Raw genomic sequence first — 27,964 nt, 5'->3', positions numbered from 1 at the left:
GGTACTATCCGATATTGCTAAAAAACATCCCCTTCATCGATTGTTTAGATTTTATAAGTATAAACAATAAATATAAAAATAATATATACTAATTTTTTTTTGCACTAGTATACATGACTTGAACAAGTATATACATATTTTCTATTGTCACCAAATAGAAAATAAAATGTTAGTTTAAATAAAGATGACACTGCAAATACTTCATTCAACTTGTACAGTTTTTCCCAAATGGAATTTTGTGTACAATATTTTCCCTTTTAGAATGTTTATGAATTTAAAGGCCGGGAGTAACCTAGAAAAATTTACACCCTACAGCAATTAAGCATATATGGCAAGAGGGCAGGGCTTAGCAGTGTTATCAGAATAAGCAGCAGTCTGATGCTCGACTCTACACCTGCTCTGTAGCAGACGATATTTTGAGCAGGGAGACTGGCATGATTTATCAAAATAAACTAAAGTTTTCCCGCATTTTTCTACCACTCTGCTCCATCTGTGAGGCACTGAAAGGATATGTTTATACTTTAACAAAACTTCACCCTAGGAACTACAACATAAATTCATCATTGTTTTATCCATGTCTTTTAAAACATGTAGTTTTTTGATAATATACACACAATATTGGTATATATGATATACTAATACTTATGATTTTCTTCTTGGTACCTTTCAATTATGAGAAGAATTTGGGGGGGGGGGGGGATTGTAGCTGTGCAATGGAGGACATGTGCATTGAAGGATTATTAAGAAACACTTTGTCCATTATGATATTTGGAGATATACTATCTGTGATTGTCTCTTTTGAAATTGTAATGTTCACACGTAAGAGTCCAGATTGAGAGTAATTTTAGAGTGATGGTTGATCAATTGGACATTTGTCATCATTGGTGAGAGATAATGGGAGTTACACAACTGGCCTAGGAGATTGTTGCTTAACCAGACAAATGTCCTAATGAGTTATTTTTATAAAGTTAACCGATTTTTTAAAGGAATGTGGTTATATATAACTAATATAACTAAAAATAAAATCTGGATTTACCAATGATTTATGAGTAAGTACTTTTTTTCCATGTTATACAGTGATTTGATTACATGTTTCCTTTGGTGCAATCCCCCTTATCTAGAACTAGACAAGCATGCTCGTGCAATATGTGAGTCAACATCCGGTGTAAACAATAACAAAAGATAATCACACCCACAAACTGCCAATCTCTAGTTTGAAATACAAATTTAGCCCTGCTTCAGATTTTTGAGGCCAAAATTAAAACTTCATGATAATCTATATCTAAAATAGATATGACCAATATATGCACAGTTATGAGGGGAACAAGCATACCCATTTTAAAATTTCAGTACAACAGCTTAATCTTTATTTTTTGCAAAATAAGTGCTGCAATCTGAATGTGACCAGAAAATTCATATATTCCACCATCTTCACCGATTGGCTGTTTTTATACCCAATTACCGGCCTTTAAGAGGATGTCTCAGAGAAAAACATGCAAAATGGTCCAGTAGTAAAATTCTCTGTTTGGATTCAAACTTTGCCAGTAGTATCTAGTATGCCGATCATTCTACTCATACAAGGTGGCAAACCTGTTTCTAAGAATAGACCTTCTGTAACAAGATTTTACTGGTTTTTGTCCAAATTTAGGGATTAATCAAATAAAATCTTAAATAACTGTTGATATATTTTATTTTGCATGTTAATAAATCAGATCAGCACTTCGTGCTATTAGAGTCAACATGGCTGATATCCATCCTGTTTAAGTGCAAAAAGGTCATGAAAATGACATATTGTCACATTTTGAAAAATATGAAAATTGTCTAAGCTTTTAAAATACCCTTACGGTCATAGTGGAGAATTAAACTTTAAAAAATATTTTACTTTCTGATAACCAATCTATTGTATATAAAATATAAAAATCTGCTGCCGGCAAATGTATTTTATAGTATTTTTACAGTATGAATATATGATATACTTTCATGACAAAATGTCAAAGTTTATAGAGCATGCGTAGTGTTATACACGCAATGAATTCAAAAAAGTTGAAAACATCAAAATATGTCTCTATGCTTGTTCATAAATACACATTATAAAATAAAAAATACATTTATGATATCATTCAGATCATAATAAAGAGCAAATCATTCATTAGAAGGAGGGGTGTGTCGCATCAAAATGCAATTTTTAACAGATACATGTTTATTCATTACTAGAATTCACTCCCTAGATCTATACCAGAACAGACACAGAAAAGTGGGTTTTGTGTATGTATTTACACGTGTGTATACATACACAAATGAAATATAAACATAGGTAAAAATCGTAGATAGATACACATACATATATGGAAGGTTAAGATAACGAACAGTGATCAATCTCATAACTCCTATAATGTAAAATTTATACGGTACCAATTTTGATGCACCAGATGCGCATTTCGACAAATAATGTCTGCCAACCGAAATGCTTGAAATTCGAAATAACAATGAAGTTTTAGAGCTATTCTAGGGAAAAACAGTGTGCCAAAAAGTGGAATCAAATTCGTCTAAGGATGAGAGCTATGCGTGAGGGAGATAATCCTTAATTTTGAATTGAATTTCTAAATTTTATAACAGCAATTAAATATGCATCCGTATTTTAAAGCTAGTAACGAAGTACTTAGCTACTGGGCTGTAGAGACCCTCGGGGACTAACAGTCCACCAGCAGAGGCCTCGACCCAGGGGTAATAATGTAAAACTTATACGGTACTAATTTTGATGCAATTTTAAGCAATACAAAATGGATAGTAAGGCAAACACGGACCCCTGGACACACCATAGATGGAATCAGGTGCCTAGGAGGAGTAACCACCCCCTGTCGACCGGTCACACCCACTGTGAGCCCCATATCCTGATCAGGTAAAGGGGGTTATCCGTAGTCAAAATCAGTGTGCCAAGAACGGGCATAACAATCGGTATGAAACATGTCAGACAGATTTGCGACATAACTTCATCTCTAATATGAATTCTGTCGAGGATTATGTCAGACGATGGGCTAATAATAAAGAAGATCGTGATACATGTCAGAATGGGTTAAACGCATAGGAGGAATATTAAAATCCCGCATCAGACATATAAAAACAAAAGTACGTACCATCTACCCTTCTGTGTTTAGCAAAGCATAAGTGATAACAGAATTAGATAGATTACATGAGGAATATGTTTTGATTCCAGCTGAGAACGCTTGTAACAACATTGTCTTTGTTTGTAAGGCTCATTATTACAACTGTATTTTAAACGAACTTGGCATTAATTCAACTTTTGGTAATCATACTTATACTCCAACTGCCCTTTCAAAAGATGAAATTCTTCAAAACCATGCTTCAGTTTTAGACACATTTAATATCCCAGTCGAATGAATATGAGTTACCATATCGATACTGGATTCCTAAACTATTATAAACTGATATATTTGGATAAAAACAAGTACACAGCAGCAATTTTAATGGACCTTTCTAAAGCCTTTAACTGCCTTCCTCATGAAATACTTCTTCTTAAACTAAAAGCATATGGTCTCTAAAAAGCAGCACAAGAGATGTTAAGTCGCTATCTCTCATGTAGAAAACAGTGTGTTAAAGTAGGGGAGCACACCAGCATCATGTCAAATATAATCAAAGGTGTGCCACAATTGTCTATCCTCGGCCCCTTACTCTTTAACATCTTTATCAATGACCTCTTTCACTTTGTAAATAAATGCAATCTCTACAACTATGCAGATTACAATACTTTATCAAAGTCAGATCAATCCTTAAATCATGTAATAGCAGAACTTCAAGATAACAGTAGATTTCTGATTAAATGGTTTAAATCAAACAAAATGCAGGCAAGTCCAGAAAAATTCCAAGCTATCTCTGTTGGAAACAAAACACACAATGAAAACATAGTTTTTGATTTAGATGGGATAAAAATTTCATGTGATGAAGAAATAAAATTGTTGGGCATTACAATTGATTTTAAACTTTTTTTCAACACACATATTAGCAATATTTGTAAAAAGGCAGCAAGACAATTAAATGTTGTTAAACGAATAGGCAAACATCTTAGCAAATTAGGTAAATTAACCATATATCATTCATTTATTATGTCAAAGTTTAGTTATTGCCCGTTGACATGGCACTTCTGCACTGAACAAAACACCCGCAAAATTGAAACGATTCAGGAAAGAGCTCTGAGGTTTATCTATGGTGACTATAAAAGTACTTACGAAAACCTATTAAAACAATCTAAATTGCCTTCACTAAAAACCAGAAGAATGCGAACAATAGCTTTAGAAACTTTTAAAATTATCAACAAGCTGTCCCCACTTTTTTTTACAAGATCTAGTTGTTATAAAAAAACCATTCATACAATTTTAGATATACAAATACAGCGGAAGTACCAAGATCTAGAACAACCAGGTACGGGATTAAATCTTTCAGATACGAGGCAGCAAAGCTCTGGAACTCTTTGCCAAACGAAGCAAGAAATATTACATCATATAATCTATTCTCAAATTATATTCAAAATTGGTGTGGGGAATTAAATTGTAAATGCAGCTCATGCAAATTCCAGCCTCTCCTGCCTAAATCTTAAAGTTTTGATCTAACTTCTAACTATGCTTCTAAGCTTACATGTACAAATTTAACTGTTTTATTTTTACTCCGCTCTGTCTCTTAGGTATGCATATTTATTTATTCTATGTATATATCCATATTTTTATGTTTGTGTTGCAAACTGTTTTCAGTGCTGCATGCACATCTTAATATACTAGTCCCTGTGTATATATATGCATGACTTGTGATGTCTGTATACATGTATGCGTCCTGTTTTATTTCAAATTTCTGTTGTTATGTCTATGCATGCAATTATATATCATTAGTGCTTTGTGGTTTTTTTTAATGCTATATAGTCGGTTAAAGAGCTCTTAGCTCATGTTTATTGTTTACCTGTATATAGTTCCGACTTTAAATAAAAATCACTTACTTACTTACTAGAAGGGGGTATCTCAAATGTGGATTCTAAAAAATTCTAAAGAACTTTTAGTAAACTTCAAATCGCAAAACTTTCCTCAAATCAACAACATCAAAACGTATAACTTCTCAACACGTTACACGACAAGGACTTTTGACATCATAGACCGTTGCTTTTTTAACAAAAATGAAAACGGACATATTCCTATCTAATGATTAGTCATCCAAAAATTACTTTGTTAAACGTCACTCTGATTCCAAACAAATGCACTCTTAAGTCCAAATAAAAATATTCTTTCTACACTTCCTCAAGTCTCTATGTTGTTTTTATTACTTTATCATTTCATGCAAATTTTATTGTGTTTCAGAAGTCTAAGTATCTACTCTCTACCATATTTAAATGTCACCAAACATAGAGACTTGTAAACCCTGCACAGGGCTTATCAGTCTCCTAATTAAATAGGTCATCATGTATCCCTCTGTAGGATGTTTTATGACCTTTCCCCAAATCAAAATATTTTAGTTTAGCTGTTGCATTCCTAGTGTTTCCATTCTTAACTTATGATGAATTCACATGGCAGTTTCTACACTGAGACAGTTTTTCAGTTTTATTAGGTGACACCTTAGTAAACTCAGGTGACCTATTGCAATTGGTCTGCGTCCATCGTGCGTTAACAATTCTTGTTAACTATCACTACAATTCTTTTCAAATTTGGTATGAAGCATCCTTGGGACAAAGGGGCATGAATTGTAATTTTCAGGACTCCTACACCCCTGGGGCGTTAGGGCAGGGCAAAAACTGCCAACAATTTGCCAATTTTCAAAACCTTTTTCTCTAGAACAACAAGTGTAAGAAAAACTAAATGCATCGTGATGCAGAACAGGAGGGACTCTACCAAAATCGTAAGTTTCATTATACCCAGGATAGAGGTTCTGGCCCCAGGACAGGGACAAACTTGGTATATAGTGTTTATGTATAAAACACTTAAATAGCATCTTCTTTAGTGCTGTTGATACTAAATTGAAACTAAATGGATATTTAGAAAGAAAAGATAGTCCTTTACCAAAAATGTAAATTTAATAATATCAGGTGGTAGGTGTTTTAGTATTAGGGTGGGGCCAAAAGTCGACCAATTTGTTCAAAATCTTCTTTAGGCTTCTACCAAAATTGTAAATCATGATTCAAGGTGGTGGGGCTTTGGTTTCATGATGGAGCCAAAATTATTATAGTGATTATTATTTTCATCATTTGAAGGACTTCTTTAAGTTCACTGATGCAGTTTAAAAATTAATTGCATAATTAGGAAAAGCAGAAAAGAATGTACAAAAATGGTGAATTTGCAGATCAATTCAAGACAGAATATTGTGTGTTAATTGAATGATACTTGCACATTGACATAAATCAAGACACCCATACTGATGAAGTTTGCCGTAAGTGTGCAAGAGAAGTCAATAAGGTGAATGAAAGTGTTTTGAAACTTAAGACAAACTATAAGCGAACAATAGGAAGTATATTAGAATCCTGTGGACATGAAACATCTAAGATGTTAGTTTCTGATTAATTTTATGTCACATATAGACAACTGATTTAATCCATATGATATGGCTTTAAGAGATAGGATACTTCCGTGTTCATTTTAATTCAGAGAAGCTTTAATTGTTGAACTTAATATATTTTGGATATCTCCATACCCATACATCACCTGTCAACTTATCAGTGATTCTGCAGCACCACACTGCAGTATTGTAATATAATCCCTTTACCGACCGTATTCTGGTCGGTGATTTTGCAGGGTTTACAAGTCTCTATGTTTGGCATTATCAAAAAGTATTAAAGAGAGCACTGATTATTAAACATAGAGACTTGAGCAAGTCTACATTCTTTCCTGCATATGGTGTTTATATCTCTCAACTGATTCCATACGCAAGAGCTTGTTCTGCTTATGGTCAGTTTTTGTAATAGAAGCAGGCTACTGACAAACAAGTTGATGATGCAAGGGTACCAAAAGTGTCGTTTAAAGTTAGCATTTTGCAAAATCTATGATCGTTATAATGATCGAGTTTGCCAGTACAACCCATCATTGAGTCAAATGCTGTCTGACATGTTTCATACCGATTGTTAAACCGTTCTTGGCACACTGATTCTGACTAAACTCCGTTTACCTAATCAAGATATAGGGCTTACGGTCAACAGGGGATGTTTACTCATCTTAGGTACCAGATCCCACGTCTGGTATATCCAGGGGTCCGTGTTCGCCCAATTCTCTATATTGTATTGCTTATAGGAGTTATGATATTGATCCCTGTTCGTTATCTTCACCTTTCATTAATAAATAAATACATGATAATTATTCTCCATTATGGCAAGAATAATGGACATGGAATGGAAAATATATAATGTTAAGAATTACTACGATTTTATAATTGCACACAACTTATTTAATAAAAGCATAAAGTTTGCAATCGGTGTGACCTCTACGTCTGTATATTAAACTATGTTCGGATAAAGTGTCTCTAAAGCTTGTACAATGTATATCAATTATAAAAAGAAGTAAAAAAAATAAAACATTGCTATTTGAATTTACGATAAATAACTTTACCCTGATCTAAAAAAAAACCTTACGCTAATCGTTTATTAACATTCCAAAAACTTAACTCTAATCTGTATCAAAACTTCAAGACGGGTTTTCTTGTTAAATACGCCGAATTATAAATCTCGAAAATAGCCATTTACAAATTGCATTACCTATTTAATCTATACCGAATGAAGTTAGAACCCAAGACAGAAAACAGCAATATTTCAAGGAGAAAAGTGGAAGCGTATTTGCCTGTCGCAATCTTGGACTGGGGTACAGCACTTTTCCCTTGTCCGTTTCTAGACAGTAAAATGGCTTATTAATCTTTCTCGTATATCTACCATTCATTTATCACTTTTTATAACAAACATTCATAATTCAACTTTGTCATTTAAAGCTCAAATAGTAGTCTAAACCTCTCAATTTTCTGTAAAAGCCTGCATTGGGATTCACTAAAAATGACAACATATATTTTAACCTACAACTTGATTGTTATTTTGAAGGTGAAAACACTCACCTTGCTCTGGTGTGGAAATATGAAAAGATTCACCTGCTGACAAGATTCCTTAATTAAGCAATTTTAATTAAAACTCTTTTCTTAAATGTACATGATGTAGACATGGATTCCTTTGATAGAGCAGACTAGTAATTGTGAAGTAACTTCGATCTAAGATAAAGGTATTAGGTTATCCTTATGCAGTGTCATGATTGAATGACTTAGACGTAGTGATCTGCAAATCGGTAGAACCTATAGTTTCATAATGATAAAATGTTAACGTCTATCAAAATTTGGGTAAAATTTGTATGCTAAATGGTGTTGATACTGATTTGAATGATCATGCGAAAAGAATGCCAAACGAAGTAGTTCTACTAAATTGCAAAGCCCTCTCAATCCTAGTTCAAAAGCATAAACAGCATCATGACAATTTTTACATGCGTCAAACAGACAAATGGATAGATATTTGATTTAATTTCAGGTGAAAACTGAAGTTCTACAGGTTCATCAAAATTCTTTTCATTCTTATATCAAGCACCTCAAATTATATTCAATGCATAACTTATGCAATAATTCTCCAATGTTTTATATTCTATGTAAAGGTGTTGTGAAGTCGCAGTGGAGCGAAACTAGTATCCTGTGGCGTGATATGATGGTTAATTCGGAATGGAAAAAGGCACAATAAGTATGTGTCATTTCGAAATACTAGTAGAATTATCTTGTACAGAACACATGCAATAAATCAAATAACAAAGATGACGTTATATATCTCAAATCAAAATTTATTTGAATAACAATCTCTTGATTTCATTTTAGACATCTGAAAACTTCTATTATGACAACCTGTAGATTGTGTAAGCTTTAGATTAGTCAGCGGAATTAGAGAGCGCATGCGTTTACTGTTAAACATAAGTATAAATAATCGAGCGTCGCATTTACTCTTCAGAACTGGTGAAGTTGAAGTCTAAACAGGTATGCATTTACTGATTCATTTGCAGAGTTGATTCTGATTTATATAAAATTTCTTTATATCAAAATGCCTTGCAATGTATACGAAAATATATTTTAATTAATCATTGATAATTCAAACTGTTATATTGACAAAGATTTGTGATCTACTCATTGTGATTGTGACTGGAATGAATCTAACTCTGGCGTGCAACAAAACTAAAATCGAATATCGTTATTCTATGCATGTACGAAAATTTACAATAAATCTCTGAAGAATATGTGCGAACATATTTTTTAAATATGAATAAATTCATGATAGCTTGAAAATGATATTTTTGTATGCTGTAGAGGTAGTATATTTATGTCATATGACCTTTATCTATTAGATTAATTCCTGCAGTTTTCACAAGAAGTAGATAACAAATACAATTATACAGGGACTGATTCTCTAACAGCTACTGTTACTTGGTACACAAGGTTATCCCTCTAATACTTCATTCCAAAATCACAGCGTTTGTAAATCGAAAACACTGGCAAAGTTGTCAAGAAACATATATCATGTTTCATTAATCTCCTTTTTTACAGATCGAAGTACTGTAAATTTCCTTCAAACAAATACTGAAAAGTAGTGCTGAATGCTACAAGACAACGATGCAAATTCCGGTGACACAATTCTTAAAAGGTAAATAATTATAGGTTGAATCCAATCATATTTTCAATTCTTACATTCTTTCATCAAAATTGGTACAGTATAAGTTTTACATTTGAACGTTATTATTACAGACTGTTCATAATTATGGTCAAACAATATGATACTCAATTTTAAACATTTGCAAATGCATTGAGCAGTGTGATCTGCATCTGAATTTTGCTTTTTTGCGATTGCGACAGAAACCCCTGCTAATTCGTATCAAATTTTTAAAAAAACGCCTTGGAGGAATATATGCCACGAGGAAGTATCATACAGCCATATAGCATGATTATGTATGAATCACAATTCTGCCTTTTTGCAGATGTTATTCACAATATAGTCAGCATATTTTTTTTCTTTCAATGAAGTTTATTACTGCATAAGTTGTACTGTGCACTGTGGTAAATAACTGAAATACACAAAATGAAAAAGCTGTTCACAATATGTTCAATTTGTGATACAAAGACACTCCAATTTAGACAATAACATGAACGTTACATCGACAAAGATATAATTAAAATAAATATTCAAAATATTCTACATATAATTCCCGAGTTACTTTAAATATAAGGCATCTTAGGTACGATAAACTTGGGTTCGAAATTTGGTAAACAATGCATAAGAAAGTCAACTTTACCGACATGAAACAAATATTTAGTCTTGAGCATAGTAAACCACTTGCACCAATATATATATATATATATATATATATATATATATATATATATATATATATATTTTGCTAAAAGACTTCATACCTTACAATATCAGGAAAAAATGTTTGCTGAGAAAAAATGCAACTTACACATAGTGCAGGGAGGCGTCAATCCATAATTTGTTAAATATGTGCTTCGATCAAGCAAATCTCGTCCGCAGGAACTACGAATTATAAATTACGGAACCAATCACGTTGAAACGGAGACGGACCGCCTCGATTACTAACATGGTCTAAGAGAGATAACTCAAATTCCTATGTGAATACATACCATTCACAATATCTTAATCATCCGTATTTAAGGTTATGTTATATTCAGCACGCCGCACGTCAATCATGGTCAATATTTCCAATAAAATTTTGTGGTGGTAATTAATCAAAAATGAGATTGATTTTCTAATCTGTTTAGCTTGATCGCTTGCTGTTTTCTTTTTGAGGGAAGTAGATTACACGAATATCGAGACCAATAAAAAGTTCGAGGAATGTTTCACGCACAAAGTTTTCTCAAGTCAACAAACTAATAATATATCCTATCTTTTCGCTATGACATATAATAAAGATATATATTTTCCACAAGCTATGTATATTTGCATTAGAAATCACAATTTTAGGTGTGTTACACACAGTGGTTTCCACTTTTATGAAAAATGATTATTTGATAAAACCAGAATCCCTTTTCAGTGTTGTCAGACTTTTGTCATTTATCATGTACATGATTCATACTCTAATTTTTGATAGATCCCCCCCCCAAATATTTATACCTTATCTCTCGCTCGGACCCACTTGAAGCCAGAGCTTCAAAATACTATATTAAATCGAACACATGCATATAAGACCCCAGTATTTGATATATTTGGAAGGATGTAATAAAATTTCTTATAGACTGGTCAGTATCTACACTATATGAGAAGAGATTTAAATCATACATTTAAATACTATTCGCACAAGTATACATCCTATCAGCATTTAAAAGTGAGAATCACGGATATTACATTAAAAACAGGGCTCCCGTGTCGCAGTCCTGAGCACTACGCATACGTCTATTCACCTATAGCTGGTGGCGTTTCAAGATGAGTGTAAAATTATTTACGTGATGTAAGATAAACAATCAATATATCCATTGATTCCATGTGGGCCATCCATCGAATGTAGTCATCACTGTGATTTTTCACCAACCTTTGCATGAGATCCTTTTAAAACTTATTTGCCAATCATCACAATACATTACAGTGCTTTTAAAAAAATATTCGAAACTTGTTGAGTCCCTATATGGCCGCCTGCAATTTATTTCCGCCCGATCCCCCCCCCCCCCCCCGCCAAAGTGTCACTATATATCCGCCTGCACAAAATAATGTCTTCCGTACTTCTTTTTTTCACGAACTACCACAATAATTATGTCCATCCATATTTTTATTTATCATTTCATTGTCAGTTGGGTAATATTTCTTCATAAAACAATCGTCAAAACGAGTCTGCATTATACATTATATGCATGCGAGCATGAATTAAGTTCCCTTTATAAAAATCGTTGCAATGTGTCCATTCCCGTAAAACCTTTACCAATATGTATATAATGCTCTTTATATATATATATATATATATATATATATATATAGGCACTACTTCGAAAACATGGAAAACATGACCTGCAAAATAATCATAGAATATCTGTTTTATATATAAAACATCGAATTTATCAATTAATTGATTAGTTTAAATTATATCATTTTAAAATGAATAACGGACCGTCATACAGTTGGAAGGTTACAGGGGAACATTGAAAGCGTGGGGATATCTATAGATTAAAGATCCGTCTTTGATGACTTCGTTAATAATCCAATTATCAAGTACGGACTGGGGGGTCAAGGACAGGTGCGCGATAGGGTGTGTATACTACACAGTGCAGGAACATCGGAAACGTGACTAGAGATGGAATACTTTGAGGATGCCGCACCGTTCTCTTCTGTCACCATTCCGAATTCCATTAATTGCAAAGCGTGTGGATATTCGACACGTGCTATCATGTATTCAGCAATGAAATAACACTAACTTCCATTGATAGGCTACAGGGGTGAATTTTTTTTTCTAAATCGATCATTTTGCTGATCCTCGTCGGTTCAAGATGAAGAGGTGGTGAGTAGCATAAATACATGTTTAATAACATTCGGTTCTCTTAAAATATTGATTGATTAATATGAATTCCCCAATGACACTGTTTAAACACATAAGCTACAAATCTTACGTTCTACAACTAAACGGTAACATTTATTCCCAAGTAAGGAAATTAAGTAAAATATACCTAGTTTGTTTATGCTTTATCATTAGACTAGATGGGCATATAATCAATATTTGAGCTGAATATTTTACATTTTTAATGTTTTCAATGCTTAACTATAGTACATATATTTCTAATTTCGAGTTACAAAGAGATTCAGAGCTCACAATGTACACTTCAAGTTTTTTTTTTTTTTTTTAGATTTATGCGAGAGAACACAAACAAAGTTGCGTTACTAGCTCATACACTCTCATAGCGAAATATCACATTCAGTCAAGTAAGCATTGCGTTATTCCATGACATATCAGCACCTCACACTTTGTTTCTTATTATTCACGTTAGGGAACAAAACATGGGTGCATCACTATCTCATACGGTTGCGCAAAAAATATACATTCAATCGAGAAAACATTGTGTTATCCTATGACATGACAACCCCTCACACTTCAAGTTTTTAAAGATCTACGTAAGGAAATATAACACGGTTGCATCACACTCATTCAAGTAAACATTACGTTATTCTGTGACAAAACAACGCCTCATACTTCATGTTCCTTATTATTTGCGTTAGGGAACACAACACGACATGACAAGTTTCTCATTATTTAGGACTATGCGAGAGAACACAACATTATTGTATCCCATATTCGCGCAGTTTAAATGGACATAGTGTTATCATATGCCATATTTTCTCCTTATTTACGTTAGGAAACACAAATTATAACTAAACGAACCCAATCTAAAACTACTATTAACATAACATGTCGTTAGTCTACTAATAACATTGGATTCTAACCAACACACAATCAGATCTACGCAGCAGAATACATCCACCACGTCATCGTACTAGCAATAACGTAATTTAACAACACTCCATGGTTCCTCTTAACTGTAAACAACACGTACTCACGCTAACGCAACTACACACAGCATGCAGTCGTTTAACAACACACAGGTAAGCGCACTGAAATTGTCACGCATAGTCACGCTAACGCAGCTACACACAAAACACATTCCGTTAAACGTAATTAAAATCCTCAAAACAGTCCCGTCAAAGATATCATGTCGTTGATCTAACAATTGCATAAAATCAAACCGCTGTCACTCTATCGGAACTACGCACAACACGATATGTGGTTATTAAAATACATTACGTCGCACACAACAGAGCATGTGGTACCTTATGTAATTAAACGAAGTCATTAACCTGACACAACATGTTGTAGACTAGGCACAAAGTGATATAACAAACCGACACAGCCATGTGTTCTCAACACATCGTTCCACTGACACAAAATACAAAGAATACATGACATAATCGTAAATTCACAAATCACGTTGTTGGATCAGCCCTCTATGAGACACTGTTATGGAGAGCTAGGTACCGCCCGTCAAAGCGTCATTGTTAAATAAAGCTCAATGCAATCAATGAACGTTTAATCAATGATATCGTTTATGCAATGCACAACTTGCAACTACGTACAACTATTTACACGCCATACCGTTGCGCAAATCAACAAAATACATTGATGCGTTAGTACAACTAAGCACAACTCGCCGTTGTGCTACAACACAAAACATATCGATGCGCGGGTAAATATCCGTTATGCACAGGTGCCACCACACCTGGACAACTTACACCTGGCGTTTCCCGGCGGACACAACTATTAATAACGCTATGAAATAATTGTTGCTTCTGAAAATCCGTTTTGGGTATAAACTGAGAGGCTTAATGCCTGCATGTAATTTGCAGTGATGTATGCCGACGAGACGCGTTGCTGTTCATGATCTCAATTCTTTTTGAAAATGAAATTTATTTCTTATAATTCCTTGCTCTTTTCAATTCTGTCAGGAATTCCCAGCCATTAAAATACACGTACTATATTTATCAAGATTCATACGTGCATTGTTCACAACTATAAATTATTGAGGTGATTCCTACAACAGTAGGTAAAGATATCAAAGGAAAAACCATTCGAAATGTAAATATACGTACACACTAACACGGAACCCAAACATGCTACATCGAAAAATCTTTGTTTCTACTTCCCAAAATTATTCATATGGGACATTTTAAATCAAGCTAGCATATCTATATGCGACAGTAAACATTTTTTGTCCAATTTGGTATGAGTTTTTGATATCGATATAAGAAAATAACGGAAATATGCAAGGTGAAGATAACGAACAGTGATCAATCTCATAACTCCTACAAGCAATACAAAATAGATAGTTGGGCAAACACGGACCCCTGGATCTCATCACAAAACTAAATTCTCGGTAGCTATGGAATGCACACACACTACTGCGTAAACATAAGCTAAATGATTAAAAGGGATTTATGCAGATACATGTTACTATATTACAGACGACTGTTGAGGCCAGTATACAGAAATAACTTTCTTTCATTGCATTTAAACGCAATAATCATTGTGTGTAATTGCAAGAGATTGCGTTTAAAAGCAAACAACTTTGCATTTAAACGCAAAATTTTGCGTTAAATCACAATAAGGTTTGTGTTTAAACACAATCTTTTGCGATTAAACGTAATGCTTTTTGTTTTTAAATGCAATAAAGTAATGTTCCTCTATATAGTGACCACAGCAGGCTTCCGTACTATACAAATGTGTAATTATGTCTTTTGTACGTAGAAGATGAAAGAAGTCAGACAGTATTCAATGGGATTCGAATCCATTGTGTGTGTGTGTGTGTGTGTGTGTGTGTGTGTGTAACCCTTGGACCGAGCGAAGCATGAAATGGTCATTGATGTGTGCCAAGTGATAATCATCATTCTGTTAAGTACTGTAAATTATATTTCATATAAAATCTAAACGTGTTATTTATGAAATTTATGAAACCTTACTTGCGCCAAACGCCCGGTAACATCTAAATATCGAGGATATATAAAGATGATTAGAGGATCCGCCTATTCCTCTACTGCGGGGAATATAACGCCAGCTGACGTAAACTTTGCATTGTGACGTCACATGTTTCTTAGTCTTTCAAATCAAACAATTACAAACAACAATATATCCCGTTTGTAATATTCAAAAGACAGTTAAACTAAACAAAAATTAACCAACAAATCTAAAGTAGTGAAAAGGTAAGCGTAAATATATCTTATATTTTTATCTATAGAAACTCTCATATGACCTCGCTCATGTAAAACTTATACGGTACCAATTTTGATGTACCAGATACGCATTTCGACAAATAATGTCTCTTCGGTGATGCTCAACCGAAATGTTTGAAATCCGAAATAACTATGGAGTTTTAGATCTAAATATAGTCAAAAACAGCGTGCCAAACAACTGGAGCCAAATTCGTCCAAGGATAAGAGCTATGCATGAGGGAGATAATCCTTAATTTTGAAATGAATTTCTAAATTCATCTATTTCGTCGTATTACTATTTTTTCTATTTGGTGATTGCCTAAAACTGTTACAACAATAATTACACCATTCATTGTTAACAAACTGAGTGTTTGGATTACAAATCGCATGTCTGTCTTGTATTCTTGTAATTCAAGATCAAAACATGAATAAGTGTAGAAGCAACTAATGAACAAAAACAATATTGCAGCGCCCATATCAATCACAAAATTTTCAGTGAACGTTTGTAGAGATCATCTCTATTCATTTACTGATTTTCACATTTTTTTCTTATACATACGTGTTACTTTTAAAGCCTTGCTCGCGGACGGATCCTAGCTTCGCTCGGTATAATGCATGTAAATCTTGAGAATATATCCTGCTATTTGAAATAGGGAAAGTAAATATACCAGCCACTCCCCATGTGTTGCTACTTAAAATTAGTAAGCTATTAAAGGGAGTTATTTAACGGTTTACGAAAACCGGAATGTTTGTATTTTAACACCAAGGCCCCAATGTTTTCGTGAAATCAGTGCTATAGACTAAATGAACATTTATTTTTATTTTTCAAATTTTGAATACAGATGGCTCCGTTTTTTTTTTTTTTTTTTTGGCACGCTGTTTTTGGCTATATTTAGCCCTAAAACTTCATAGTTATTTCGGATTTCAAATATTTCGGTTGAGCATCACTGAAGAGACATTATTTGTCGAAATGCGCATCTGGTGCATCAAAATTGGTACCGTATTAAGTTTTACATGCAAAGTGGCAAACATACTTTAGAGGTCTTTTATATCTTTGAATAATTTAGAAATATTTTTACCATGTGACATTACAGAGATTGCCACGAGCAGCATTTCTTTCTGTATAACGGGAAAGAACGAAATCAAATAAGTTAATTTTTGTTGGGGCCAAGTATATCGGTTGGTCGGAGAAACGTACATTGTGAATAGCTCGCTGCTCTATTATGAAATTATTTTAGTCGAGGTTTTATATCGATTGATCGGGGAAATATTAACTGTTATAATTGGTGTTGACCAATTAAGTTAAAATCTAAATGCTAGCTGTATTATTGCCCGACAAAGCTGGAATACACGATTCAATTCACTTAGGTCCATCATCTCAATATTTGATCGAAACTCCTCTAAATTTCACTGGCCTCTGCGTTTAATTTTCTTGCGCTTTTCAAGAAAGGAATTCTTCGTAACAGCTTTCTTTTTTCAAAGAAGAAGCTTATTACTTTAATTGACGAGAGCAAATAAAATCTTTAGTTCTTACATTTCACAAAACCTTTCCGGCATATACATTTGGGGCTTCTTGTGCACAATTATCTTATGTTTTGTATGATTTTTGCAAAAGAACCTACGAAAAAAAAAAATGTTCTAAACGTTGATTTTTGTAGATAAGCACTTTTTGCAAATAACACAAATTCTAGGTGAGGAAAATCAAGGATCTATTTACCAGATTTCTTTTATCTATGATTTCTAATCATCTAACGCTAAATATAGTTATGACAACATCCCACATGTAGTTTTCTATATTTTTCTAGAGCAAGTATTCTATCAAATATTCGTCAAGTGTACACCATGACTTGTGATGGGTAAGTATAGCAATATGATATTACGTTATATGTGTAAACAATTTTGAGAGATCCATTATATGTTTGTATGTGTTAGATGTTATACAATAGAGTATCTCTTCGTAGATTTTGAAGGTACTTGTGGTGTAGCTACATACAAATATGTATAGGACTGAATTACTTAATTTCTTGAAAATTAAAAGTAACTGTGACTTAATGTAAGCTTGATAATTGCAGTTTTCATCACTCCGTAGTTTCTGTCTATGTGGATACAACTAAGTACAAACTGTCCCAGTTTCTTTAAGAGCCAAGGCTAAATCTGTTTAAAGGTGAGGAGTAGTGTTTGTTTTTATTTCATTGCTATTACCATCTGAGTTGATAGACTGCATTTTACAGGTATGGCCGCCATTTCGATTCTAGATCCGCGCGTGAGGTGGGGTGGAGTAAAACCTTAGCAATGAATCAACTGTTATTGGGGCCGCTATTTAGTAATTGAAGAGACAAGCAGAGTTTGAAAGCAAGGTGAAGATAACGAACAGTGATCAAAGTGAGAAAAACGTTTAGTGGCGGTTTAGCGTAATTAAGTAGGACTTGGGGCTGCAAGAAAAACTTACCGTAGTCGTTAAATAAATCCGCGATAGAATTTTGGTAATCCGCGTTTTGCTTACATATCAGTGGCTAACAGTTGTCTTTTTCGGCAGGTGTAAATTCGTTTAGAATGAAGTCTCCAAGGAACTTTCCTTTTCTTTACAATGCTCTCTGAAAACCATGATCACTCTTGTGAAACTCATGGAACGGTATTGCTAAGCAAACCTGGAGAGTAAGTTTATAATAAAAACTGAACCAGTGTGTAATATTCTGTTTTTATAATAATGTAATGTTAACTTTATGATGTCTGTATAAGTCGTCATATGACAATCCATTTAGCTGTCTTGCTGATTATTTCAAGGCAGGCGGGACAACGTGAATTGGTTGTTTTTGTTGTTTGTTGTGTTTTTCGGGTTTTGGGTGGTTTTTTTTGGCTGTTTTTCGCCACACTCAACAGATTTTCAGTTAATTCAAATTGATATTATATATATATATATATATATATATATATATATATATATATATAATCACCTGCATATGGTTTTTATATCTCTCAACTGATTCGATATGCAATAGCGTGTTCTGCTTATGGTCAGTGTTTAAATCGAGGCAAGCTACTGGCTACAAGTTGATGGTACAGGGGTTTCAACCGTCTCGACTGAAGTCAGCATTTCGCAAATTCTGTTGTCGTTATAACGATCTAGTCTTTCAATACAACCGATCATTTGGGTCAAATGCTGTCTGACGTGTTTCATACCGATTATTACGCCGTTCTTGGCACACTGATTTTAACTACGAATAACTCCGTTTACCTGATCAGGATAGATGCTCAAGGCGGGTATGACCGGCCGACAGGTTATGCGTACTCCTCCTAGGCACCTGATTCGACCTCTAGTGTGCCCAGGAGTTAGTGTTTGCCCAACTATCTATTTTGTATTGTTTGTAGGAGCTATGAGATTGATCACTGTTCGTTATCTTCACCTTTCATTGATCACAATTCGTTATCCTCACACACACACACACACACACACACACACACACACACACACACACACACACACACACACACATATATATATATATATATATATATATATAGATGACTATAATCAAAGGGGAAAGTCGTAAGTATTAGGAATATATAGACCATCTTGCGTTCAGCGTTTGCTCACCATTTACCGTTCCCTTTGTGTACGTTCACTGTTCGCCGTTCGCTCATTCTAATTTGGCTCAACTTTTTGGCAGACTGTTTTCCCCTATAATAGCTCTAAAACTTCATTGCTATTTCGGATTTCAAACATTTCGGTTGAGCATCACTGACGAGACATTACTTGTCGAAATGCGCATCTGGTACATCAAATTTGGTACCGTATAAGGTTTATATTGTGTGATTACCGTTCATGTTGAAAAATACAACGTTTCAGAAAGTGATAGTAATGCATCTTTCAGATAGATCTTTAATGCGGGTTTTTACTGTCGTGATAGCGTTAGCATGTATAGGAACTGTAACGTCCTTAGACGATAACCATATGTCTAGATATAGGGCTCATGGCGGGTGTGACCGGTCAACAGGGGATGCTTACTCCTCCTAGGCACCTGATCCCACCTCTGGTGTGTCCAGGGGTCCGTGTTTGCCCAACTATTTATTTTGTATTGCTTATAGGCATTATGAGATTGATCACTGTTCGATATATTCACCTTTAATTTGTGGTACTTCTAAAGTTTATTATGCCTCAATATCAGAGAAACAATTACGAAAATGATTAACCAACACTGTTAGGGTGACTGTGAAATATATGTAGTGTTTTATGGTTCTTTTCAAAGTTCATAAAAAGGAATTTATTTGATACAGATAAAGATTTGCAAGTAACAAACAAAGGATACAAAGGATGTGAAAAGAACAACAAGAAATGGCAGTAACACCACTAAACAGTGACTGTAAAGACATTCAGGGCAGCTGTGAGTTTGTGGAATTGAACATTGATTTACAAAATCTTTGTCTTAGAGGAGTTTATGTAACAAACAATGTTAAGTGTTTTGAAAGATGTAAGGGCATAGTTGTAAAAAGCAAAACCAATGCACTGCTTCCTTTAAAACATGTTTCCGAACGCAATGAAATTGTGCATTTTACAAATGAAGAAGGTGCTGACAAATTCATGCATATTATAGGCACATTTGGGTATAGTGCAGCTTTGCAAAATCATAGATGCACTATAGAAAAGAATCAAACTGGTGATCTACATACATTTTATAATAGATCCTCATTTTGTATTATAAATATCAGAGAATGGACGCCCAATATAAAGGATTTATCTCTATCACGCCTAGCTATTCGATCTTTACAAGATATTGACAAAAAGCTAATGGGTAAAGATGAAGAAAAAAAATCAGCACAGGACGATTGTATATCTTTCTTTAAAATGTTCGGGACACACGTGTATCTAGCAAACGTTACTGTAGGTGGGATATTTTCAATTAGCGCCCAAACCGCATTACAGAAAGATGATGATGCAGAATCGACAAAGGACTTAGTCCAACAAGTTCACAACAAAGCTATTTCTGGTCATTTAATCAAAGATACTATGACAGAAAGTAGAGGAATGAAAGAGAATGAGGAAGAAAAGTCCATATTTAGAACGAAAATTGGCATCGCATATAAAAAATTCGGAGGACCCCAAATTACGCACGACTTCACAGAGTGGAAATCAGAGTTAATGGAAAATCCAAAGACCTGGACTGTAAGTGACATGGGGGAAATTTCATTCAAAAATTGTATTGGAATCTGGTCTTTAGTGAAAAGGCATAGAAGATTTTTTTCTAACGCAGAAGAGTTGTCGTGTTGTTTAGCACAAGTTTGGATGGATCATGTTGCTCATGGAATTGACTCTAATCATCTGTTGAGATGCTCATGGCAGAGCTTTGTTGAATCTTTGCAGTCAAAATTACCAATACCCTCTTCAGTCAGTTTGTATCTGGAATCCTTAAGGCATTTACTACATTTTTTAGAAGATAATGTGACCCTAGTTGGAAAGCCAATGGTTACCAAGGCGGTAAATGTTTTTTCAGAGAATTCCGTCCAGACGTTATTCAAAGAAAGTGCAAAATACAAAACGCCCAAACATATTTGCTTTCAAATTCTCACTACCAAATTAAAAATTCTGCAAATAGACAACGGGAAATCATCAGCGTTTGGTGCTTCATGGATTGCATCAGACTATTTCATTCCTGGTATGTTATCACACAGAGAATTGGATAACGTTGGAGAGTTGTTGAGTTTATTAGAATCTGAGCTTTTACCGGGGATTGCTGTTCTGCAAGAATACAATGATGTTGATCTCAAAAACGTACAATCATTAGCAAACACTGAACTAAAAGAAACTGTACAAAATTTCTTCCAGAGTCTGATAGATAGAAAGAAATACAGCGATGCCCTGCTTCTTCTCGTCCTCTGCATATCCATTGGGTATCACTACAAGGGAGAAAAGGTTTCAGCAGATATCACATCCGAACTTCTGGAAACTTTTATATCATCAGCAAAAGGAGAAATTTCTCTGGCTAAGAAGCACAAGAATCGGGAAAGTCACGAAGCGTGGTTATTGTTGAGAATGATTTTCAAACTCGACACAAATTATAGAATGTATGATGATTCCATTGTACTTGCGGACGAAATTAACACATTTGTTTCCTTTCTGAAGGAAAAAGGTTTCATATTTCATTCAACCATAAATAATGCTATCGATTCAGAGCAGGGACAAGCTTTCGCCCATAGAGTTATTCAATCATTAGCAAAAATATCCAAATTTCCTTGTGAGCTGTTTGATGACGTAACTGTCAAATCAATAGATTCTAAAACCACAGAAAGTTCTCCTAATAACGGCAAATATGATGCATTTCATTCTTTAATAGAAACATTTGGAATGGAAAAGTTCTTTCCACAAAAACTTTCAACTGAAGATGCTCTGAAGTTGAGTGATGCCTTGGTGACTAGTCCAAAGACTCTGAAAGATATACCATGGGCTATATTTCGGCATGCCATAGCCATCAACTACAATTTCAGGGAAAAAATTATGTCGGACTTTTTGAAAAAGTCAAATACTGCCCAACCAAAGAGGGGGAAGCAGAATTCAAAAAAGAGACACAACCCAATGGATGTTTTTCTTGCTCTTTGGCATTGTTGCGATCCATTTCTGAAAAAAATCCTTGCTTCAAAAATCACCACCTGTCAACTTGCTCTGCCTTTCATATACGAGGATATAACATCCAGAGATCAACTAACTATATCACTTTGGCCAATTCGTGATATATTCATTGACGACAGTCCGGATTCTGTTTTGACCAAACCTCTAAAAACTGTTAGTTTTATAAGGGTTGGAGATTTGAAGTCAATATCGAAATCAAGAATAATAAATAAACTGATCAGGGGAGAGAATAATGAACATAGTACTTTTTACCACAGAGATTGTGCCCTGGCATCAAACAAACGATTAGTTTCTAACGGACTCGTTGAAATTACTTGGTATGTACCTAAAGCAAACAATGATGATGATGATGATGATGATGATGAAAATTCTACTGAAATAGGGGAAGAATTGGACGGAATATCTCAACCAATATGCATCTTGAATATGCGGGGAGATGCAACAGGGTTTAGCACCCAGCTGTTAGCGTTACTCACACTTTCAGATGTGGTAGTTGTCATGTCTGAATTTGAAAATCTGAAAGACGAACAATCTCTGAAAGTGCTAAAACAAGTACACAGCAGTGCATCAGTTCCAATAATCATGACAGACTTTCCAGAGATAGAAGGAAACCTAGAGGAGGAAACGGAGGAGGAAAGTGATGGGAAGGAGGAGGAAAAGGAATGCGAAGAGGAAAAGGACGAAGAAGACATATCACCAGGAGAACATTATGGAGAAGATTTACATCATTTTTACAAAGAACAAACGGGTTTAAATCATCCGAACACATTATTTCTTTCCACATTGGATATGGGAAAGGCATTAAATGAAAGTGATCTAAAAGACAGTTTGACTACGCAAATTATATCAGCATTAAGGCGAATCAAATTTCCTGAAAGCCTGGAGAGGAAGGCAAAGTCATTGCCAACATTCGTTGCAATAGATGAAGATAATGCAAACTCAAAACACGGGTGGAATTTAAGTGAAACAGTTTTTGCAGATGTTGAATTCTCAGCAAATATGACGCTTCGGAAACCAATAAAAGACATAGTCCTTCCATTACAGGGAGAGCATATATGGCACGCATGGTGTTTGGAAGAAAAACAGTCTTTTCGTTCAGGAAAAAACAGTGTTTTAGAAAACACACATCATAAAAATGTGATGAAGACTCTAAGACTGTGGCAGGTAATGTATGGTCTGGAGACTCAAAATACAATTGTGAAATTTGTAAATGTTTTGGCAAATCATATCGATGATGAACGAACCATTACGTATTTTCTGCAATATATGAAATTCCACATGGACTGTCAATCCCGACATGTCATCCCTAAGCTTTCCAACGATCTCTATAAAGCTTTCAGAAAATATGAAACTTTGAGATCACAAAGTGGCATCGACAAAAATAAGATAGAAACATTGAAGTCTCAAATTAAGAGCGCGGAGGAAAATCTGGCTAAGGCTTCGTTCGGTTTAGAGCATTTTTTCCGAGAAATGGGACAATTTTATGAGTCATTCATGTATTGCAGTGAAGTAATGTTCATTCAAGTATCGAGTAAAACAAAAATTGTCATACAGAAAATGCCAGAAATTGCTGCTAAACTTCTTTCCTGGGGTCATCCACTCGAGATCATGGACGGAGATGCGGCGTCGGTTCCAGAATCTTGGATTAAAGCTGTATTCAAGGAGATAAAATCGATCATTGGAGAAAATAAAACATTGTATGTTATTTCAGTTTTGGGAATTCAAAGTTCTGGCAAATCAACTCTGTTGAACACAATGTTTGGTCTACAATTTTCTGTTAGTGCTGGAAGATGCACACGTGGAATATATGCGCAACTTATCCCTGTTGACAAGTCACAATCTAGTCTAAAGTTTGATTATGCTTTGGTTATAGATACAGAAGGATTAAGAGCTCCAGAGTTAGCAGGTGAGAAGTATAATCATGATAACGAGCTTGCAACGCTTGTCATAGGCCTAGCAGATGTTGCGCTGGTCAATATAAAGGGTGAGACTATAGCTGACATGCAAGATGTGCTTCAAATTGTAGTTCATGCCTTGATAAGGCTAAAGAATGCAAATGAGGATCTGAAAATCAAGCAATCGTGCGTTTTTGTTCATCAAAATGTGTCGGCGTCCAATGCAGGAAAAAGCACTTTTCAAGGTAGTCAGAAGGTTACATCAGTCTTGGACGAAATGACAAAACATATTGCTGAGCAGGAAAAGATGGCAAATATCACGCGTTTCACTGATGTTATATCTTTTAATCCTGTTGAAAATGTTATACACGTGCCAGATTTATGGCAAGGCATTCCTCCAATGGCTCCTGCAAGTCCTGAATATAGCAAGAAGGTTGTTCAAGTCGCTAAATGCATTCTAGGTAACATTTGTGAAAATAAAACATGCTTTCTCAATACTGAGAACACAAGTCTTCACGTACACAATCTTTGGAGAGGAATTCTTTCAGAAGACTTTGTATTCAGCTTTAGAAATGCTTTGGAAGTGAAAGCATTTACATCGTTGGAAATGAAATTTCAGAACTTTGTTTGGACTTTAGAAGAATTAAAGTTGCAATTTCTTCAAAAGCCATTAGTTCGGATAGGATGCAGCGAAACATCAGGAAAGCTTCAACGTACCATCACAGATATTAGAGCCAGTTTTCATGAAAGCCTTCTGGAAAAAACAGATGAATGTGACAAAGAACTTCAAAAGTTTTTTGATACATCTGATTTAAGTAATTACATGATACACTGGCGAGCACGCAAAACAGAAGAACTTAGAGCTATTTCAAAGAAAATAGAAACTGAAATAGATACGAAAATTGAAAGTGAAAAGGGGAAATGTGAAGCACTTTTTCAAAGCAATGAGAAATTGTCATCAGTCAAAAAAAAGGTAGCCAGCAAGGCAAGTGGGTTTGCAAAGTCGGCAAAAAATATGACAGATAAAATGAGCCAGACAGACGTGAAAACCAAATTTGAGATTCTATGGAAAGAATGGCTCGATGATCTCGCTCCTGAAGTTTCCCAGGACACTATTCAGGATAAAATAAGAGAAATGAAAACGCAGATCAACAATGAAATAAGGAAGAAATTCTCTTATCAAAATGCTCTATATTCGAAAATATCAGACAGGAAATTTTTATCCGCAAAATACGTGCCTAAGCTTAAGGGCTGCATCAAGGTAACCGACATAGATGAAAAAGACATCGAAGTGGCTGGTATGATATATAAAATGAAAAAAATGTTTGGCAAGTACCTTCCGGCCATGAGAAAGGAATTTCTTTCACTTAATGACTATTACAAGAAAGCAAAGGACATGCTTGATTTAATTTTTACTCAGATAGAGAAATATATGACAACACAGAGAGAAGACGTAGAATACAACTCGGCTCAATTTATTCAAGTTTTGAAGTATATAACAGATGGTTTTCATGAACATAATCAGAAAAGTGGTGATCATGAATTCATGGTAACAACAACACTGGAGATTAAGACAGTACAAATGGTACAGATGTATGCAATCAATCACTTTGAGTGGCATATAACGAAATATGAGACTGACAATAGTTTGAGATCAAAGATGGCAAAATGTAAAAATGAAATGGAATCCTTGTTTGTGGGAATGTACTTTCAAACAGCGAATGAAGAGATAGCAACATCGATCATATCTGAACATCTAGAAAATGCTCTCAATACAAAACTGCTTAAAGACCTATCTCACGAAATATGGAAGAAAGTAACCAGTGACTTTGGAAATCGAAAGGAACCTCTCATAAAAAAAGTTCTTACAGATTTGGCGGAAAAACATAATTTTGATGATTACATCCGCTACATTAAACACCCAAAATTTCACGTGCAGTTATGGATAGAAAAATACACTAGCGATATCTTCGGTAAAAAAAACGAACAAAACATTTCAGAATTTCAGTGCTGTATTGAGACAAATTTAGAAATATCATGCAATACTATACAAACGTGCGCCACGGCTGCAGGGACTGAAAGGGCAGGAAAACCCGATAAAACACCTTGGAAGCATTGGATTGACTGTTTCAAAGACAAGCTTAATACGGAAGGCTTCCACCTATCTAAGGATTCCTTTGAAACGCTTTTTGAACTAGAAGTGAAAAATTTTGAAAATCTTTTCAAAAACATTAAGATACAATTGAACACATGTGGAAAGTCCTTATTGGCTAAATTTAAAGGTGTGGATGTATCAAGTATAAATTGGAGGGACACTGATCCTTATCAAAAAATAATGAAGAGTCTTTGGAGTTGTGATGAAAATTGCCCATGGTGTTATGAGCCATGCGTCGTGTCATCAGATAAAGATAGGCATTTCTGCAAACAACATAGACCAAGTGGTATAGCAGGATTTCATTGGAAAGTGACTGGGAAATTAGTGATCGAATCTTGTGACTTTCAGGTTCAGGGTGACACAACGACGTCTTGTGGCAGCTGGTGCAAATGTAAACAAAAAACTGACGAAAACCATCCTTGTAAAGAATATAAAAAACATATGAAGGAACCATGGGATATATCTGGTTCTCCAGACATGTCATCTTCAAAATACTGGAACTGGGTTTTCAGAGAATTTGAAAAGGATTTTGTGAAATATTACCATGCTAAACCGCTAGATTTTCCAGAATCAGATGCTTTCAAAGTTGATAAAGATAAAGCCATAGAAAGTCTTAGTATGTACGCATAAAGTTCGAATATGTTCAGGAGAGAAAATAGAACGAACACTAGTTTATCTCATATCTGATCAACATAATTTTATAAATATCTTTTTCAAGAGAATTTAATAGAGATGGCCATAAAGATTAATATCGTGCTCTGCTGATATTTTAAATTGCTTTACAAGTAGAACTATTGATAGAATCACAAACATATTCCCTTTAATCCGTTTTTGGTCGGTTTCTACTTTTTGGTTTTTGGAGAGGTTTGCAGGAACTTGTAACTAATCCCTTTGTATATCTATACAATATAATAAGTTCAAATCAAATCATTTTCCTATTTTGACACTTTTACACCATAAAACCATAAAACCGATTTGAACAATGTATATATACCTTCTTTATTACTGTACTCTGTTGACTCTTCTTAATGTATTCACATATTATCATGTTTAATGTATTGTTGAGCCTCCGATTTGTAATTTAAGCCTCATGAATGTAAAGTCATATAGCATAACTGCCACTAACAATTGCACAAGGATAATTCGGGTGTTTGTTTTTCTGTTTTTGGTTATAAATCTACAAGATTTTCCTGTTATCAAGATTAGCATGTATTGATCATTAGAATTTATTGATTAGACTTGCTCAAGTCTCTATGTTGTTTTAATTACTTTATCATTTCGTTCAAATTTTACTGTTTCAAAAGTCTAAATATCTGCTCTCTACCATACTTAATGTCACCAAACATAGAGACTTGTAAACCCTGCACAGGGCTTATCAGCCTCCTAATTAAATCTGTCATCGTGTATCCCTCTATAGGGTGTTATATGACCTTTCCCCAAATCAAAATGTTTTAGTTTAGCTGTTGCATTCCTAGTGTTTCCATATG

At 34.5% G+C, this 27,964-nt stretch overlaps 1 protein-coding gene across 1 annotated transcript; it reads left to right on the top strand.

The window, feature by feature from the left end:
- The first annotated feature begins 9,005 nt into the window (after nt 1-9,005).
- Nucleotides 9,006-27,699, top strand: LOC125662410 (interferon-induced very large GTPase 1-like). Its single transcript, XM_056146394.1, has 5 exons — nt 9,006-9,033; nt 9,598-9,694; nt 17,611-17,661; nt 17,878-17,969; nt 20,081-27,699. The coding sequence occupies exon 5, from the start codon at nt 20,139-20,141 to the stop codon at nt 27,105-27,107; it is 6,969 nt and encodes a 2,322-aa protein (XP_056002369.1). The 5' UTR covers nt 9,006-9,033; nt 9,598-9,694; nt 17,611-17,661; nt 17,878-17,969; nt 20,081-20,138; the 3' UTR covers nt 27,108-27,699.
- The last annotated feature ends 265 nt before the right edge of the window (nt 27,700-27,964 follow it).

Source organism: Ostrea edulis, chromosome 8 (assembly GCF_947568905.1).
Source record: "Ostrea edulis chromosome 8, xbOstEdul1.1, whole genome shotgun sequence".
In the NCBI taxonomy this organism is placed as follows: Eukaryota; Metazoa; Mollusca; class Bivalvia; order Ostreida; family Ostreidae; genus Ostrea; species Ostrea edulis.
This window is presented reverse-complemented; position numbering and strand designations above follow the sequence as displayed.

Excerpts from the sequence above, each read along its gene's own strand:
- LOC125662410 (XM_056146394.1), top strand. The coding sequence starts at position 20,139 with ATGGCAGTAACACCACTAAACAGTGACTGTAAAGACATTCAGGGCAGC.